Genomic DNA, 19,480 nt, shown 5'->3' with positions numbered 1-19,480 from the left:
TTTGCGCCGTCAATATATCTGACAAGAGCTTTCTCAAATACAAGCTTTAACTTGATTGGCTATTTTCACTCAATTTCTGGGAGATTTTATCAGTTGGATGGGAGACAATGTGTGCTTCAAGATCTAATTACTGGGTTTGACAATGTTTGCGAACTTCTTTGCAAGAAAAAACATTCACATGTCAATCAGGCAGTCTCTTCCTGTCTAAGTGGGAGGGCACTGGCCAGAATAAGTTGCAGTGTGGACCAGACTCAATGCTGATTGGCAAAAGTCTATCTACACTGGCTCATATACAGCATTCTCCATTTTACATGTCTTTATCTTTATAAATCTGACCAATTGTGCCATTAAGATAGGAAAACACCTTTACTTGTGAGAAGGAAAGAGCAAGTAGAGTGAGTGTATTTGAGAGTGATGGGGTTTCTCTCTCAGAGTGAACTCCCAGCTCCTACAATGTAGCGTAAATGTGTTTTTTTGTTACCCCAGATGTTTGGAAGTTGGCCGGCTCCTCTGCTCTCTGACATTCTCCTTCTCCCGAGAGAGGCCACCATGTCACAGTAATGTCAAACACATGTGCTCACCACACCATCGCTGTCTTTCATACTTATTGGAGGGATAAACAGGGCTGAAACCGTGGCAAATGCCCCCTTGCCCATCCCTGCTGCTCCTTCTCACTGGCACTCCCGCTGGGAGCCCGGGGTCGCCAAGGTAGGATAACCAGAAGGACTGCTGGGACAATTTGCCATAACAGTAGGATTTATAGAGCCTTCACCCCATAGTAAGTATTAAGACACACTGAAATACCAATGTTGTGATCATGTGAGTATTTTTATCAGCAACTCATTTAGCTAAAAGGCTAATCAAATATGACATTCATCTGGTGTTAAATTTGGACTGATCGAGTCTCTTCTCTTAGTCTACAGTACATTCAGCCTGCAGGGAAAAGTGGCCCAAATCCTGTATTTTGTTAGACACATGTGACTCAGATCTGTATTTCCTTTTTTTTTCAACAGTGTAAACAGCACAAACCACATAGAATCTGATCTTTTCAACTCTGATTTGGGCCACTTCCATATGTGGTCATAAATAAGATACAGGTCCAATGTTTTGCAATGCGATCTTAGACTGAACAGTCATATCGGAATTCATGTGACTCTAGATGGACATTTGTTACAATTCTGTGTTGATAGGAGTCACTCCAAAGATTTTACATAGCAGTAGTTCTATGGTCACTGATGACATACAAGCAAAACTTCAAGGAAAAGTAGACCTATATGAGAAATATGTTGCTCTCTTACTCCTTATATTTACCTCTCCTTCTCACTTGTGCACAAAGTTGCTGTCTTCTGTGACACATAAGCTTATAAATGAAAGCATAAATTCTGGCTTTAGTGGATTCCTCGTTTACTTCTGTATGACAGCATGCTGCGTGACATCTTTGTTATTGTTCTTTTGGGCACGCAGGTCAGTTCATGACTGACCAGTTCACACTCAAATCTGATATTGGCCACATTTTGAAAATAATGTAAACATCCAAACAAACAACAATGACAACGAAAGGATCTGAGCAATAAGAATCAGAATTGAGCACTAAGACTTGCAGTGTGAACATAACCTCATCTCTTCCTGTATCTGTGACATACACATTGGTTTTGTGGTGTGCACTGTGCAGTTATGGATTTTTTATTTTATGCTTTGCCGGCCTGTGTGGATCTGGAAGGCATTCCTTTCAATACATGCAACTTTGAAAAAACAAAAAACAAAATCTCAGTTCTAAATCTTGCAGATGTCCCCACCTGCTCATGACTCATGTGACTGCACAAGTGAATTATAGGAATTAGGATCAGTTTGTGATCTGACAACTCTCTAGATGCTGGGATGGCTAGATAGCAAATAGGAGTGGGCGCTATACCGGTATGAACATTACAAACGGTATTATGTTGTTCCATGATATGTGTTTTTCTATACAGTTGATACCATTATGTATTCATGAATTCAAATTTTGCATTTATATTGTTTTGTTCAATTTGGTACGCTTTGCAAATTTGAACACAAATGACGACAAACCGTCGAGGCTGAACGTTTTTGTCCTCATAGTACACAGGCATTAGTAATCAAACACATAGAGCATCGTAACAGACCAAATTAAGAGAGCACAAATCGCCTTCTCCAGTGGTTCCCAAACTGGGTAGTGCAGCAAGGCTGAGGGATAGTGTATCAGTCAGCAGACTATTTTGCAAAGGAAACCTCTGCAGGGTGATAAAGACTACAATGAGTAATTTTCCTGCTTATCATGCTGCCACTTGCCAGATAAGTAAATAATTGAGCACAAAATATTAATTTGACATATTTTAATGACCTCAACATGACTCGCAGTATCCGCTTGAGTGCTCCGTTATGGTTGTATCAATAACAGACCACTAGATGGCGCAGTTGAGGAATTAGAGTTGTACTGCAGGGAGCCATGTAGAAATATGAAGGTTCTGCTCCAAGCATGAAAGTTACAAGTTTGTGAAAGGACTTCCAGTGCCAGGCAAACAAAGCATATTATGAATATACTTAAGATTCACAAATATCAAAACAACGTGTCTACACCAGACCTGAGCGGACAATTTTAAATATTCATAAGAGAATCGTGAAAAAATAGTTTCCTCAAAAATATTAAGCAGCACAAATGTTTACAATGTTGATAATAATCAGAAATGGTTATTGAGCAGCAAATCAGCATATTAAGCCATGGTCACACTGGACTTTTCGTTCCATTCATACGCATACGAACGCGTCAGACTGGAAACGCAAGCCTGTGCGAATATATTTCACATTTCGCTGCATAGCAAAGATCAAATTTGCGGAACTCTGACCTGCAAATTTCCATCACGTGAATGTGTGAGATCAATAGAAGATCGAAATGTCACTAAGTGACCTCTTGGTCCAGAAATGGAGGAATCGCTAATTTTAGCAGTGTTGCATCATCCTGTTTTATACAACACAACTTTAAAAGATTACAAAAATCACATAAAAAGAGAAGCGGCTTGGTTTGCAGTGGCAAGGGAAACAAGAGCGGATGGTACGTTTGAACAGTGAAATGTGTAATTTTATGTGATTTTTTTATTACATGAGATTTGTATGCGTGCATGTGTGTACTTGATTAACTATACTTGTGACTGATTGTAATCACTTAAATAGAATAGTATTAAGACTAGTGAGGATATTTTGGCAGGTGGTGTCATATCCTGCTCCCACCCCTTTTCGCAGCACCATCCGAATGAATTTCGCATGCTCAAAGTCTAGTGTGACCGTGGCTTTATAATGATTTCTGAAGGATCATGTGACACTGAAGACTGGAGTAATGATGCTGAAAATTCAGCTTCGATAACAGGAATACAGTAGCCTATGTTAAAACATTCCAATTGGTAATTTAAATTGACAATATTACACAATATTACAGTGTTTATTGTATTTTTGATAAATAAATGTAGACTTGGTGAGCATAAGAGACTTTACAAAAAAAAGGGGGGGGGGCGCTTGAAAATATTTTTCTTTACAAAAGAGGGGCCTGGCAGAAAAAGTTTGGGAACCACTGGCCAACTCAAACACACAAACAGTGGAAAAATAATGGCACAATAAAAAAGGCTTTTCAGGTCTATGTCCAATCCCTCACTTTTTCTAGTTATATAAGGTTAAAATATTTTGCCTGTAATTTTTTTTCTCCATATCGCAATTTAATATTGATATCGCCTGGAGAGTGTATAATACCGTAATATGAATTTTAGCTCATATCGCCCACCCCTAATAACTATACACATTAGTCATATTTTTGTTAATTAAATTTGAATTTATCAAAACCCCAGTCCAATGTTGATATAATTGTAAATCTTAAGGCTACCCAGTTTAAAAAAAAGAAAAACTATCATCCAAAATTAATGGGCTTTTTGCATTTTATTTATACACTCTAATAATTGTCTGTATGAAAGGGGAGCAAAATATACTGTGTTAATATGAAGGAATTTTAGGTAATGATTTTTCACAGGTGTTCCACCTGTATTTTGAATTACGCATTGCATTTTGTTGTGCTTTATGATTAAAGGAAATGTCTGTAATTTTACATAAAACTACCAGTACCTTTTCTGTTGTCTACGGTTTTTATTTTTATTTTATTTTTTACTTGCAGTGTATCCAAGTAAAACAAGTCGAGCAAAAAATAGAGGAAATAGTATTGGGGTATGATGCAGGACAGACTCAAACCTGTATCTCCATGAGCACAAAGGCTCTTTGTGTGTGGCAAGCACATGTACTACCCACTATGTCACAGAACATTACCCCCGTTGGGACATGTGTACCTGCATAAATTGTGTACCTGTGAGCACAACAACCCTTTTTTGTGCACACATGCACTATTCACTATGTCTTCAATGTGAACGGGCTCAGGATATGTTGCATGTCAGATTCAAATCTGTTTACCTACAGCAGGGGTAGGCAAGTTCAGTCCTGGAGAGCCGAAGTCCTGCAGAGTTCAGCTCCAACCCTGAAAAAAACCCTCACCTGCCTGTAGCCTTAGTAATCCTGAAGACACTGATGAGCTTGTTCAGGGGTGTTTGATTAGGGTCGAAGCTGAACTCTGCAGGACTGCGGCTCTCTAGGACCGAACTTACCTACCCCCAACCTACAGTATGAACAAAAAAGCCCTTTTTATGTCACCAAATGCACAACCCACTGTGGAATTCCAAAAAACTTCTATTTATAGATTTAATTCTTCACATATTATTGATTTGTGCCAAAAGAGGTAAACTTGTATAAACTGGCATTTTAAGTGCAGTGCTGCCACATGTCGCGGGGTCAGTTGTGTGAGTGATGTCTTTCGTTCAGGTGACAGTCAGGCTACCTGGCCGATCAGGTGCCTGTGCTTACTGATCATTGCCTGACCCTACCCCCCTAGTTCTCTCATTCTCTTTTCCTCCCTCCCCCTGCTGCTTTGCCGGCCGTCTGCCTGCACCCATCTCCCGCCCACCACCATCTGCTCCTCTCGTTAATTACGAGACGGCAAACTTCACCTGCACCCGCACTCAAATTACAATAATTACCTCCAGTGCACACCATGTCCCTGCTCCCATTGCAGTGCACTGTCACAAGGACACACTCTCGGGCATTCTATTTACTAGCAAACTTAAGACATATGCCACAACCATAGAAACGGACACCATCCACATGACAAACTCTGACTGCATGATAGTACCAGTATAAGCCTTTATAAATTCTCAGCAGATCGATTCTGGGTGTTGCACTGACAGTTTTTTCTAAACTATATTTGCATGGGAGTGCAAATCATAAAGTTTCATTTTGTAATATCTAAGGCGACTTCTATTTACATTTTTTTTTTTAGGATTACAGAACCATGGTCAACTTTACATTATGGATTTTTAAATGATTGTTTTTCACTAAAAAATGTATATGAATTTTGGTTAAAAAACTATTGTAAATTTTCTACTCTAGCAGTTTGTTTTAAAATATTAAGCACATGTATTTAGGCTTTGCCAGCATTCTGATATGGGCTGTGTTTCCCAAAAGCATTGTAAGCCTAGAAAGAACCATTCACTTATGGAGCTGCCATCAACTTAGGCTTGCGATGCTTTTGGGAAATGCAGCCCAGGTTTGTTAAGTGCGGACAGTGAGCAGGTAAGTCTGAATTCAAAAATCCTCATCATTACAGAAACTGCAAAAGCAATCTAATAAGTTCTCCATTTCAACACCCAACCAATGGAAAGCAGTGTCTCCTCAGAGCCATTTGACTTGAGCGATACTGATTCTTCTATATAAATCTACTAAATTAAATAATCACTCCAGATTAATGAATGACTTTCATCAAACAGTGGAGGTGTTTTAGTGCATGCAGCAGGGACATTTGCCTGTAAAAGCTAAAAGGGCTATTTGGTGGTAATGTTTAAGGATAGTTTGTGGCCACAGCGCGGTTTCACCTTTAAGCATTTAGCTATTGGGAGAACTACTACCATCTGTTCATTCATAATTCAGCTGATCTTTACTGGGGTCAATTGAAGAGTAAAGTGGTGGTTTGCAGTGCTATGGCAGTAACATCAACTGGTGCTGACTGGGCTGGACTGAAGGACAGTTAAGGCAAGTGATGCTGCAACAGAGCATAATGTGGTTTCATCCATCAGTGTGCTGGCAAGGTTGCAATGAACAATTCATCATAATGCACCAGATCACATCTTCATTTTTGTGCTCATATAGACAAACCATTTATTAGACAAACAGGTGCAGAGATTGCCAGGCTGATGACTGTTGATGTGCTTAAATATGCTGTAATTTATACTCAATTCCATTTATTATTAATACGCTCAGATGAATATTGTTTTATATTAAACAATAAAACCCCTTTCTCTTCAGAAAATGTGAAACAAATAAAAGCTCAGTGTGAGCACATTTCTGGCAGATCAGACCTAACCGAATTAGATAATCTCCAATAAATTCAAATTCAGGGGTTGGGATTGTTTTGGCAAAATATGAACTTCATGTTTGTTGAATTTTCCGTGTTCTTTTCATAAACCGTTACTAAACAAATAATTACAGATAGATGGAGAAATAAATTTAGCATGATTAAATGTTTTTTTTTATTTTTATTTTTTTATTCATTTTAGTGACAATAATTTTAGTCATAGCCTAATAGCAGGCTTTCTGTTGACTTTAAGTCGCCATTCGAATCTTAAATAAGCATCTAATTTGATTTGAAATAACTCGTTTGAAAGAAACAATTAACAATCACGTTTGCATTTCATATATTTGTATTTTGCATTTATGCAGCATATAAAAAAATTGCAACAGAGCAGGTTATGTTGTTGCGTTTGGTAATTTAATTCTATATTGCTGAGCGCTACAAGCATCTTATAGTTTTCGCTTAAGACTTAAGTCCAGTTTAACATGTAGGCTATTAGAGAAATAAACGTTAATATTGAACGAACAGAGTGTTTATAGATAAAGCAGTGGCATCACTTACTTTTGATGGTCGAAGTCAAACTGAGGTTTTTGCAGCAAAAATAATCCACGCGAAAAATAAAATCAGAAATAAACCGAGATTATTACGCCTCGATTATCACTGGAAAAAAGTGAGAACTTTCCAAAATGAATAAGAATCGTAGGCTATGTATAATGTTTTATCAAAGAGTGTCTGAGAGAGAGTTCTGAACTCCTTTGGATTGCACGCGATGCTGACGTTTCGCTATAGTAATAAATAATGAGGTAATTCAATTTCAAGAAATCGAAAATATGTCATACAAAGCTAGACCACAGCGAAGCTTTAGTATTAAAGTGAGACTTTGGTATTACGTTCCTTTAAAATGTCGAAATCTTGAAACGTGTTAACAAATTTCTTAGAAAAAATGCACAGGGCGAAAAAGAAAGTTCGCTTCGATTTCTCAAATCACAAAAACAAATTGCAAAGTCCTCCAATTCAGATTGGTTTTAATATTGTATTCCACAGTAGATGTCCGTGGTCCCGTGTTCTTTTAATATTGCCACTGATGCTCCATGTTTCCAAGTAGAAGTGTAGGGAATATTGTCTCTTGTAAATCCCGAAAGTCCTTGTCTGCAGAAATGAATCAGATAGGGAGTGTTTCGGAGATCTTCCCGTTAATACTCCAACTGTTCGCCGCGAACTCCCTCCACACTGAACGCGAAAAAACGGTCCATTAAAAACATCATTCGTGTCCCAGCTAACTGATGCTACACATTCTGCGTTGCTTCTCTCTGCACCATCTCGCGTTTTGGTTTATTTTTTGTTGTTGTCAGTGGTTGGAAGCTGGTGTGTTGTCTAATGATCCGTCTGTCTGCGTTTAAAACACCATCTGGAGAAGAGAAGCGTTCTCTTGCGCTTAACCTATCTCTCTCGCTCGCTCGTTCTTTCTATGGCACCCCCCCTTCTCTCTCTCTCTCTCTCTCTCTCTCTCTCTGACAGCTCCTCAGACCCACAAGCTGACAGCCTGCCTCCCTTGTGCTGTATAACCCCCTCTGATATTGAGGATTCCTAATATAATTCATATCACATTTTTAAAAGACTTGCTATTAACATAATTAGGAGGTGCCCACAATTTTCTGCAATTCTTAAGGGATTGTAAGCACTGTCCCTGTCTCTGATAAAAATGTCAGACTGATTCTCATGAGAGCAGTATTGATGGTCCTTCCACAACGCCGGGCGTTTTTGCCAGGTTTTTAAACGCATTTTGAGCGCACGCCGCTAGGGGCCGCTGTTTCCCCATATCAGTTCGTGCGCGTCGGTGAAGCGCGCAAACACTCGCATTCGTCAGGCAATTGACAGCCAGGCAGCTGGTGCCCGAAGACCGATCGAATTCATTCAAATCAGATGGGAGATATGACGTTTTTGTAACATAGTTACAAACTGAGCATTTCATTTTTTTCAGGAGCATCGTGCTTCATTTAAACATGTTCCTGTCTGTGTGTAGGCTAGACTGTTGATGAATGGTCCCTACTTTTAGTAATTTATATAACTGTCATCGACTGTCGATATGTGGTTTTACATGTATTTCTGGGGTAAAACTATATGTATAGGTAATTTCAAATATTAAAGCAAGTGACATTTGGAAACAAACTGTATTGTAGGCTAGGCAATATATGAACCATTTTTGCTAATAATTTTACTAGTACCAAGGTGATATTTAGGGGGTATAAATTATTTCTTAGTTACTAAACTAATAAATTAGTTCTTGGTTTTGATATTTTGCCATCTAATGCAATGATATTCATTAATTTGACATTTATATAAGTGTCTATATATCAGGCCCCTGTATAGCCTACCTGATAGTTATTGTGTTTGAAACTGCTTATAAGGTCCTTATAAAATTATAATTTACGTGAATGATTTATTCTGAGACCTTGACAAATAACTTTCAGTTTAAGTCTAAGGTAAAATTCAACTGAATAGCAAAGCAGTTACTTGAGTGATAAAAAGAGCTGCATGCACCAGTTATGAATATGGATAAGAGATGGCATTTCCACAGACATTTTCAGCTGTATTTGAATATGAATATGTCTTTTTCTTTTTGTGGTTTCGGGCAGAGTTTTCAGTGCAAAATATATTCCTCCTTCTGAGGTGTTGGCGGAAAAGATCTAGTAAATACAGCTGCTGCTAAAAAATGACCGACTTCTTCTCCAACCCCCCTCCCTTCATTTTGTTCAGTTGATTCCCCCATTTTTGACTGTTTAACCATCACCGCACCTGCTAGCCATTCATTGGCATTGTAACTCAGTTTTAGGGGGAGGATCTGATGGTGTCACCGCAGGTGAGCCGATGAGAAACGCACATCTGCCTTTCTTTCCCCACCCCTCAGAAATGACGGGATGTAAAGACATGTAAACAAACATGGTTAGAGCTACTCTGCTGTTGGGGAAAGCGCCAGTGGTGTAAAGTACACAGAGACAGCTGCCCCATACCTTCTTTAGTCCCACCATTTCACTTGCCTGGTCAGCCTGAGAAGCCTCCAGTCAAAACACTCTGAGAAAATCACAAATTGAACATATTTCTGTTACTGGTTATGGTTACAGATTTTCACCAGGAAAATGGTGAATAAATGCAAGTCATTTTATTACAGTGGCCCCATAGATCATAGTTACTTTATGATTTTATTTTAACAGTTTAGTTGTGCACATTATTGCAAAAATAAAAACAAATAATGTTTGTTTTAATATTTTTTATGATGGATAAAATCACAAAATTTTACCTATGTTTTTTTCCCTCATTGAATTTCATGTTTTACCTGGATATACGTCACATTATCGAAGTAAAATGTTTTTACATGCACTTCACTATCTTGTGTGTGAGAAAAAGCATGTGTGTGAGTGTACCAGAGTTTAGTGTATGGGTGTGAAGAAAATTAATGTCAATAGAATTGAACACTACACTAGATCAAAACTCTCGGCCTTGAGGAATCCTGTAAAAAGAGTAGCCCTCACTGCATTGGCTCCACCTCTCCTTCTCTCATGACAACTAATACCCAGTTCACAGATATTTACTAAATTCTTTATGACTTGAGTCCTCTACACCCATTATTCTTAATCCACCATACTGATATGTGGTCAGCTCTGGTGTGGAAAAGCAATATCTGCCCACATATTTGAGGATTTTTCCACAGCCAAATGCAATTTGGCTACATGTACACATGTACATGTGTCAGTCTGTACTATTCTTGCAAGGGCAAATGTCTTAAACTTATCAAGTGTGAAACGTGAGGATCTGTCTCCTGTGCATACACCCTGACTGTGCTTTAACCTAAAGCAGTTGCCTTACTGCCTTGTTAGCCATTGTTTTTTTGTATTAAGGTTCCTTCTAAGAAATCTGGAATCAAACTGGCTTTCAATGCAGTGTAACATTATGTCTAATGATCTACAACAAATTTTAATGAATTTTAAAGACACCCAAGAAATATGATTAAAAAAAAACATTAATAAATGTATGCATCTAAACACAAAAAATGGGCTGCATTTTTTAATTTTTGCGAATCATCAAAGACAAAGATACAAAAAAAAATGGATTCCTCTGTGAACCACTGATCCACTATTGGGGCTAAAAAATGAAAAACTAGATACCACATGAGGGATGACCCTAGTCAAGTGATTATTTTTGTTTTTAGACAGCAGGAGACAGCAAGCAAAATTATTTGTGTGACAGCAAAAAACCTTTGATTATATGATTTCTATTTACATTTTTGCAGAAAACTGGCTGCATAATTTGTTGAAATTCTTTACAATTCATTACATTACATGTTATCCTTCCCTCTGATCAGTAATGGACCACAGCACTTGGAAGAGCTTATTCATAGGCTCTCCATTCCAGTGAAACCTCTAAATGTGCAGCCAAATACATCATCATTAGTGATATACATCTGCTGACAAACATGCAATTTTAATTGGTTTACTAAAAAATCATCAGTCAGGAAAGTGTTCTGACCTTGCACTTAATCCACACGTTCTATTTGAGGTCTGAGAGACTCAAGGCCCTTATTAACAAGCATACAGTGTTGAAGTATTAACTTGATACTTCCAGACTATTCCCAATATTATAAAGCTAATATGTTCCATGAAAAATAACTGAGTCTCATAGACCCCAGATCTTAAACATGACAGCAATAAATTATCACATGTTAAAACTTTCTGATTAGTGTACATTTTAATAGCAGTTCACTGCTGTCAGTTATTTATTTGAGTTGTTTAACTATATTTTTCTGCAGTTTGTTTTTGTTGATTTCAAACTGTACCTTTACTTTACTGGAAAACAGCCACCTTTCTGAAAAGTAAACACCAACTTTGTGGTAAAACAGATGGTTAGAGCTTCAGTAATATCTGTTGACTGGAATTTGATTAGGTCAGGAGAATATTTTAAATATTAAAAGTATTTGAAGGGAAAACCACACATTTTAAGAATGATTATTTTTTATACCTACAGCAGGGTTGTCTGTGTGGTGCTGATGGTTGTTTGCAATAAAGAGAAAGACCCACTCACACACACACACACACACACACACACACACACACACACACACACACACACACACACACACACACACACACACACACACACACACACACACACACACACATAGTGATTACATTGTCCACCTAAAAAGTATGAACACTAGTATAAGTGATGCAAAAAACAGTAATAAACTGAGACTTAAAAAATTGTTTAGTCTCCTGCTTCCTGCATTTGTCTACTGAGAAAAAGACTGATCAAATTTCACACGTGTCCTCTAGAGTTTCAAAAAAGATCTCAAGAAGATCTCAACAATGTCTGTGTTCAGATTGGCAAGATACCAAAGTCATTTTCCGATATGGTTCAAACTTTGTCCATCTTATTCCTTCATATTTTCTCTCACATGCATTTTATTAATGATGTTACCTTAATAGAGTGCTATCTTCAACAGGACGAGTTCCTGGTTGTCTAGAAGATGGATCACTGGTTGTCCTAGGTCTTGATGTAGTGTTTATGGCCCTCTTCCCTGCTGGGGAGTTATAGCCCTGCATGTCCTACCCTGTCAGGCCCTTCTATGGCCACACATGCTGTTTACACAATCCTGCTATGCCTCTTGCTGTGAAACTATGGCTGAATAGAAAGGGTTAAATATAATGGATGGGTGAGGCAAGAAACAGACTACAGCCCGGCTTCATGGTCCACTGCATTTGGACACCTCAGTGTTGCCACAGGGAGCACATCTATGGCAAGTTTCCTGTTCTAGATGCAATTAAAAAAAACAAAAAACAAAACATTCTTTTAGGACTTTTTCTCAGCCATATAACTATGTGCATGCTATATTTGCTTGTTTTTGTCCATTTCTTGGTGTTCTTGCTTACCAATATATTTTCAGCTTTATAATATTACTGTTGCCATGTTGGTACTGTAATTATACAGTGACTATCATTGTTCTGTGTGTTTTAATTTCAAAACCATTTTGTGTTCAGCTCAGTAGATTAGTCATTTTTAAACAATACTTTTAAACAATGCATTTTTTTAAGTGTAACGCAACAGGAAGTATGTATAATGGGATTGTGGGATTACAACATACACATAGTTATATAGAGTTTGTTTCTAGTCTTAAAGTGTAACAGTGACTAGAGCAAAAGGTGCAGCATGGGGTTCTTAGCATCTTGACAGCAGTTCGATTGACATTGCAACGCTCTCAAGAGGGTACGCTTGTAGACAGCCCATCAATGTCAGCGCCTGACAGGTCCTTCTTCCTAGCTTCATTTAGGTCTTTGTTGATGTGACTATAGCACTGCTGTCTACACTCCTCCAAGTGATCACTTTGAGGATGGTTTCAAACCTCTCCATTATAAGCAGTTATCTCTATACCTACAATACCCTTCATACTTTGACCTTCACCTAGTGGCATTAAGAATGTCCTTGTCTGTCTTTCTTTCTCTCTGCATCTGATGAAGTGGCAGAGATGTTCCCGACTGATTGGGCTTATTGTGTCCATATGGAAATGACGGTCTCTACGGAGGCAGAAATAGAGCAAAAAAGAAAGAGAAAGCATGGGTAAGGGCTTGCAAGAGGGAGATCTTTTCTTTCACTTGCACATTATAAATCCTTTCCTGTGGCTGCAGTCACCATCAAGAGTGCTGGAAAGAGATAAGACGGGGTACTGCCAGAGAAACACAGCTCTTTTGTCCTCTCCCTTTGTCCTCTCCCACTGAAGCTTCGGCATTCAGCGGCCCTGTTGAGTCACCCTTACAGATTGCAGTAAATGAAAGTTATTTTAAGCACAGCCGCTCAGAGAGGGACTTTATCTAATGAGAAGGTGGCCACAGGCAGTGCAACGAGGAATGGAGTCATCTGCTTTTACATTGAGAAAGGAACGAGGCGCATTGCAGAAGCAGATGTGTCGCCAACATGTTTCTTCATTGCTATCAGTGTTCTGAATCGCAGAGATTAAAAGAAGATGCAATGATGAAATGTGTGTATGAGCATGAAGAGCTTGTCGTTTCTCAACAGGGTAACACTGATAAAGAGAGGATGTGAGATAGGACAGGAAGTGAGAGAAAGAATGAGCAAGAGATAATGAACTGCATTCTGTAATGCAGAATTACAAAAATCTGTTGCATTTGATGATAAAAAATGTTTTGTGCACAACGCTCCTACACTATGACCAGGTCAGCCATTTGCTGTAAAAAAGAGAGTACATAGTGAAATAACCTTATATACTGTAGTCACAGATGTTTAATGGTGCTAACTGCTGAGTTTAGCTCCAACCCTAATTAAACACACCTGAACCTGCTAATTAAAACCTTATTAGGTATACTAGAAACTTCCAGGATGGTGTGTTGAGGCAAGTTGGAGCTAAACTCTGCATGACACCGGCCCTCCAGGACCGAGTTTGAAGACCTCTGATTTAGAGGGACTGAGATGAAAGACAGGGGTCTTATAGGCTACATACTGTACTGTAAATAGGGTCTAGCAATACCTTAAGTATTTTCCAGACTTTTTAAAAAGATATGTTCTTCAAAGAAGACACTTTGGACGTGGCTGGGAACCAAACAGCCCCTTGACTTCCATTGTATGGTAAAAAAGCACAGAGATTTCTCAGAATATCCTCTTTTATGTTCCACAGAAGAAAGTTGTAAATAGTTTTGGAACAATGTAAGGATGAGTAAATGATGATAGAATTTTCATTTTTGGGTGGAGTATCCCTATTGAAAACAGGGGGGCAAGGATAAGTAAACATGACTTAAAATTTGTGATTTTTTTTTTTTTTTTTTTCGTGAGTGTGAATGTAAGATTTGTAATTAAAAATGCAGTAGGGAAACACAGTGACCATGATATTTATTTATTTATTTATTTATTTATTTATTTATTTATTTCCTCTGGTGATTGCACTTTCGTTTAGCAAAAGAACAGCCACTATAGGCTACTGTACACTTTTTGGCTGATGGTTATTAGCTTAAAATGTTGGTTTGTATCTTTCTCTTTTGTCAGTGTGTGACTCCCACAAATGCAGATTAAGGTCAGTGCTCTTCATGTATTGTAACTCATGTATGGAAACTTAATGGAGCCTTTAACTGAGTTCCCTCAGTCAACATAAAATCAGATCTCACTGTGCACAATACATGATACAAACAGATATAAACAGATATGAGGCAGTGAGAATAATCATAACCATTAAAATATCTATAATATTTCGGCACTGTTTTAGGCTACAGTCTTTCTAAAATCTTGCCAAAGAATGACATATAGTAACGTGATGTCAAAAATAGCAAACAACAACACAGATTTATGCTTGGGTGGTATGGGTTGCAGAGAGGTCAGCCTGAATGTGGGCTGAGACTGTACTTCAATTGGGCAATGTGTATACACACGCCTTACATTACATGCATTTGTTCCCAGAACTGAGTTTAAACAAAGTCTCCTTTTAGGAATAACCAGAAGCATAATTTATGTAGATTATTTTCTGATTATTATATTATAATGCCTCTGTTGACTTTAAGTCATCTTTGTTCTTTGGTGTGCTTTTTATTTATTTATTTATTTATTATTATTATTATTATTATTATTTTACAAAAATGTCTTAAGAGAACTAAATTAAATAAAATTAATGTGAATAGCTCAGATAATTTGGATTTAGAAGTAATCCATTATTTATTTATTTATTTTGGCAAATCTAAACACTTTGGGGGTCTTTTGCTCAAAAGAAAAATCTGAGAATCAGGAAACCTAAGCAAAAGTCTCAGTCTCCTCTACATTCAGTAGTATTGCTGTTTAGGATAAACAATTGACGTATCCCATTCATGCAGAGATCTCATTTGTGAATTTTCTTTTTTCCCCACATCTTCACTGGTGTAATGTTGTGAATTGTAGAAATTGTTGAGTTTTCATTTGCTTGTGCACATCTGTGCATGGATGTGCCCTCGCAGGTGCACATGTTGATAGTTAAACCCTGACTTTGGGTTTGTGCGTTCAGGCAGTTGGCAGTGCTGGGACTAGAGATAGCAAGAAGAGAGGGTTGATGCACAGTATCAAGTTGTGAACATCTGTTCCTCATAGAGACCACAAAGCTGGTGCAGAGGAAATAGGAAGAATAACTGCTCTTTTCCTTTCTGTCTAACTCCTTCTCTTACTTGTTTTGTCTCCATCTCTCCCTCCCTTCACCTGTCCTCCCCATGTTGCATTCTCACATTCACACATATATGCTGAGACTCCTTACTAGAAAGTACTGTAGCGGTACACTGTCAATGACTGCTTGAAGGATTACCATATTAACATATTTTGATAAATAATATTTAATCAAAGGACACATCAAAGAATATCATGATGTCCAATGCCATGTCAATTGCATGTTCAAGTTTAAATTCACTGAATTCTTGGAGTTCAAAACATTTTCTCAAAATTATTTTTCTTAAGTGATGCATGTAGTCACTCTCAATGATTGTATTTATTGAGTAGTAAATACTTTTTGTCTATGCAATATCATCGTCATTTTCTGCTTGCTTGCTACTCTCCATTGCCTACGTATCAATATTGGAAAGCATCCATGCCCTCTCGAAGGGTGTTTTATAAATTAAACACTATTATTTTTATTATAGAGTGCTGCAAGGATGATGTTTCTTTGAAGGCCAAAATCCAGAAGTTAGTATTTTAGCACTTGCAGTTCCATCATCCTAAAGTCAACTGATTTTTAATGGGTTTTTTGTTAAATGCCTGAAATAAGGTCAGTGGTTAACACAAACAAATTTTCATGTTTTATTCTATGACATTAAATGCATTAGTAATATCCCCTTGTGATTTTTTTTTTAAAAGCTTTTACTTGTCTTAAAAAAGCCAGTTAAAAGTAGTTAAATGAGACTACTGAGGTTGTCAGGGACATTCTTATCTACTTTCTCAACTCATAATCTGCTTTCACAGCCAAATCTGTGCTCTTGCAAACTATTCAAAACAAACTTTCAGGGATTTTTATTTTTATTAATTAAGACTGAAGGAGTTGTTGGGAGTTTAATGGTGGTGATGTGGAAGTCATGTGACTGTGGTGTAGTTCATTTATAGCCTACGTTTAGCTTTTTTACTTCTGCCGATTGTATTCAAGCTTCAAAATTCTTAAATGTCTGTGTTCCTTTTCTCAGATTATCAAAATAACAAAATGTCATAAACTTTTGTTGTTCGCAGAGATTATTTTCTGCAATAATCCAAAAGCCAGTGGAAAAATCAATTGGGATTTTGTCAAAGGAACCATGGTGATGCTAACTTCCAGGTTAGCTTACAAAAATATGTCAACATTGCAGCACTTAAAGCACCTCAACTCTACGAGTCAGATTTCTAAAATCTAAAATTAAAAAAAAGAGTGTTGTTCTAGTGGTTATTTTCAGGGAAGGAGGCGGGAGAATTACAAGTTCTGAGGTCCATGCAACATATGACACCTTTGATGCCTTAAAATGTTGTCTTGTAGCACAGTAAGTTTTGTAATTGAGATTCTCTGTTGCAGCCATGCTGAACCCATCCATCTTCTAGAGATCATCATGTCTCGTGAGCCACATGCACCTTAACAACACCTCCATGAGCATTTGACCAGCAACGCATTCCAGAATATCAGTGAAGTTGAATAAATTATTTATTTATTGCACTCTTTGTCCATGCTTGAAAAACATTCAGGACAGCATAATTCCTCTGTCCACATTTCCCCTGCAAGCACGGTCAGCCCTTAACACACATACAGCACTGTTAGCTATGCTAAGATGCTAAAGCACTGGCCAACATATCATCCAAGTATACATATTCAAATAACTGGGGATTAGTGTGGCTAAGCTCTCTGCTGCCTGTGATAGGAAAGACCAGACTTTGTTTTGATAATTTTTCCCTCTTTTAATTTTTTTCCTTTATGAATTTCAGGGTTTCGATTCTGATCCCCCATCTTTTTATATGTGTGGTAGGTGGCTTTTTTTCCATTGCAGACTGGTGTGCATGCAGTGTGTGTGTGTGTGATGATAAGGCACAGGGAGAGAAGCCAGCGCTCTGACATCTCTCCACCGCTGCGGTTATCGTTTCACCACAGCTGTTGCCCAAGTTGCACCACATCTGCCTCCTCACAAGAAGGTTTGCCGCTATCACTCAACATGAAAATCCCCTTCATTACTCAGCTGTTGACTACACCTCCCATCAGCCCCTTCTCATACATGTACGCACACCTAGATAGGTAGCAGTACATGAGACAAAGCGCCACTGTTTACAAGCTCCAGGTCCTTTATTTGTTGTGCTGAGCAGCAGGCTGGCCTAAATTACAGGGGATGTTTATGACTAAGCCTAATTATACTGCACTTATCAGAGAAATGTGTGCAGAGTCCATTTTTGCTAAGAGCCAAGTGCCGGCGCAGGTAATGCGCAATGCTCTATATTACCTTTCAATGCAAACTAAAACCATTTTTGCCATAATATTGGTCTCAAGAGGCTTTAGAGTTCTCAGATATTGTGAACCCTGTTCAGAGGCAGTTACATGATCTGTTGTGTAGCTACATGTTTTAGCTATTATCTAAATGGCAGGCTGCAAAAAGAAGTCAAAAAGGGTACAAAGTAAAAACAAGACCTTTTTTCCAGAGCTACCAGTTTCTGTGTGCCCGGCTAAAAAGACTAGCATAGCTGGTTACCAGCATATGTTTTGGATGTTGTGCACCAGCATGGCATCCCACCAGACTTCTCTACTAGAATACTTAGAGTTGTTTGGTCAACCAGCATCACAAAAAAAGGCCATCTTGATTGTCCATTCTCATTAACTGTATTTTGATGCGTTTTACTAGACTCTACTGCACATGCTGTCTCTAGAAATGTGTGTTTCTTTCACTCACCTGTGGAGTGTCTCTTAGACATATGAGCAGGCAGGGCCAATCGGCGAAGGGCTCGTTTATCCAGGGTAACACTGTGGCTGGTCAGCGTGACTGTTGGCACTCTGGGTGCAGTGAGAGCAGTGGAAGATACTCTCCTGATCCCAGACCTATAAAGTCTTTTTGCATGGATCTCTCCAGCCATCTCAATTCAATACATCGGTTTACAAAGTTCCACAAATCAACTCCTCTAAAGTTCCAGAGGCCCGCAGGATACTCACAGTCAGCTAGCTAGTTCCACCCTGAATAGTCTGTCATGTTGTCCAGTTCAGCAACCAATGCAAATGTCTTCAAGCATGGACAATCGCACAATTCAATGAGAAGACCAGACGCAAGACTCATAGAACTGAAAAAAAAAAGTTGTCCTCCTTTTCAAATGCTGACCACAAACCTTTTCCTTTCCTCTCTTTAGCTCAGGTAGCAATGGCAGTGTCGTTCTCCAAAATTTATGGGCTTCTGGGCAAACAGTGATATTCTCTGTCACAGCAGGGAACGTGTAGTGAGCACATGTTCCTCCCACTAGCCTCTCTCTCTCTCTCTCTCTCTCTTTCTCTCTCACTCTCTCTTTATCTCTTTCACTCTCTTTGTAACAGTTAAAAAGGAAAGGGTGGTGTGGGTGGAAGAGGTCAGCCTGACTGTGGGCTGAGACTGTACTTCAGTTGGGCAATGTGTATGCATACGCCTTGCATTACATGCATTTGTTCCCAGAACTGAGTTTAAACAAAGTCTCCTTTTGGGAACAACCAGAAATGCCCACAGTTGTAGTAATATTTCATAAAGTTGATTATTCTAAAAAGTTCCTTTTAAAGGTTAGTCAGTAATAATCAGCTAGACAAATGTCTGTGTCCTGTCCCCATGTGAGCAGGTGGTTCCCCAGGCGAAAGTAAACAGGGCTGAGTGGCTGTGATAGCTCACATCCAGGCTTCCTCTAGCAGGAACCAGCTGTGTCTGTGGATAGATCATACTTCCTGTTCCTACCGGACAGTAGGGCTCCTCCTGGACTTCCTTTTAACACCTCCTGGTCTGCACACAAGTTCAAACAGGTTCAAGGCTGAGAATCTCTGTAGCACTCCCATCTGAAAGCATGTTTCTTAAGTCT

At 38.5% G+C, this 19,480-nt stretch overlaps 1 protein-coding gene across 6 annotated transcripts in view; it reads right to left on the bottom strand.

Annotated features, from left to right (window-relative positions):
- LOC109059213 (protein CBFA2T3-like) overlaps positions 1-18,910 on the bottom strand; it is a 47,851-nt gene extending 28,941 nt beyond the window's left edge. For 3 of the 6 annotated variants that reach the window (XM_042760947.1, XM_042760948.1, XM_042760951.1), the window contains exon 1: positions 18,346-18,910. In XM_042760947.1, the coding sequence (XP_042616881.1) occupies positions 18,346-18,526 (181 nt within the window). In that variant the 5' untranslated portion in view covers positions 18,527-18,910. Of the gene's footprint in view, positions 1-7,009; positions 8,220-18,345 lie in introns of those variants that run through there. The other 3 variants (XM_042760949.1, XM_042760950.1, XM_042760952.1) reach the window with 2 other exon arrangements.
- Positions 18,911-19,480: the final 570 nt, after the last annotated feature.

Source organism: Cyprinus carpio, chromosome A7 (genome assembly GCF_018340385.1).
Source record: "Cyprinus carpio isolate SPL01 chromosome A7, ASM1834038v1, whole genome shotgun sequence".
Taxonomy (NCBI): domain Eukaryota; kingdom Metazoa; phylum Chordata; class Actinopteri; order Cypriniformes; family Cyprinidae; genus Cyprinus; species Cyprinus carpio.
The sequence above is the reverse complement of the archived record's forward strand: the minus strand, read 5'-3'. Positions and strand labels throughout refer to the sequence as shown.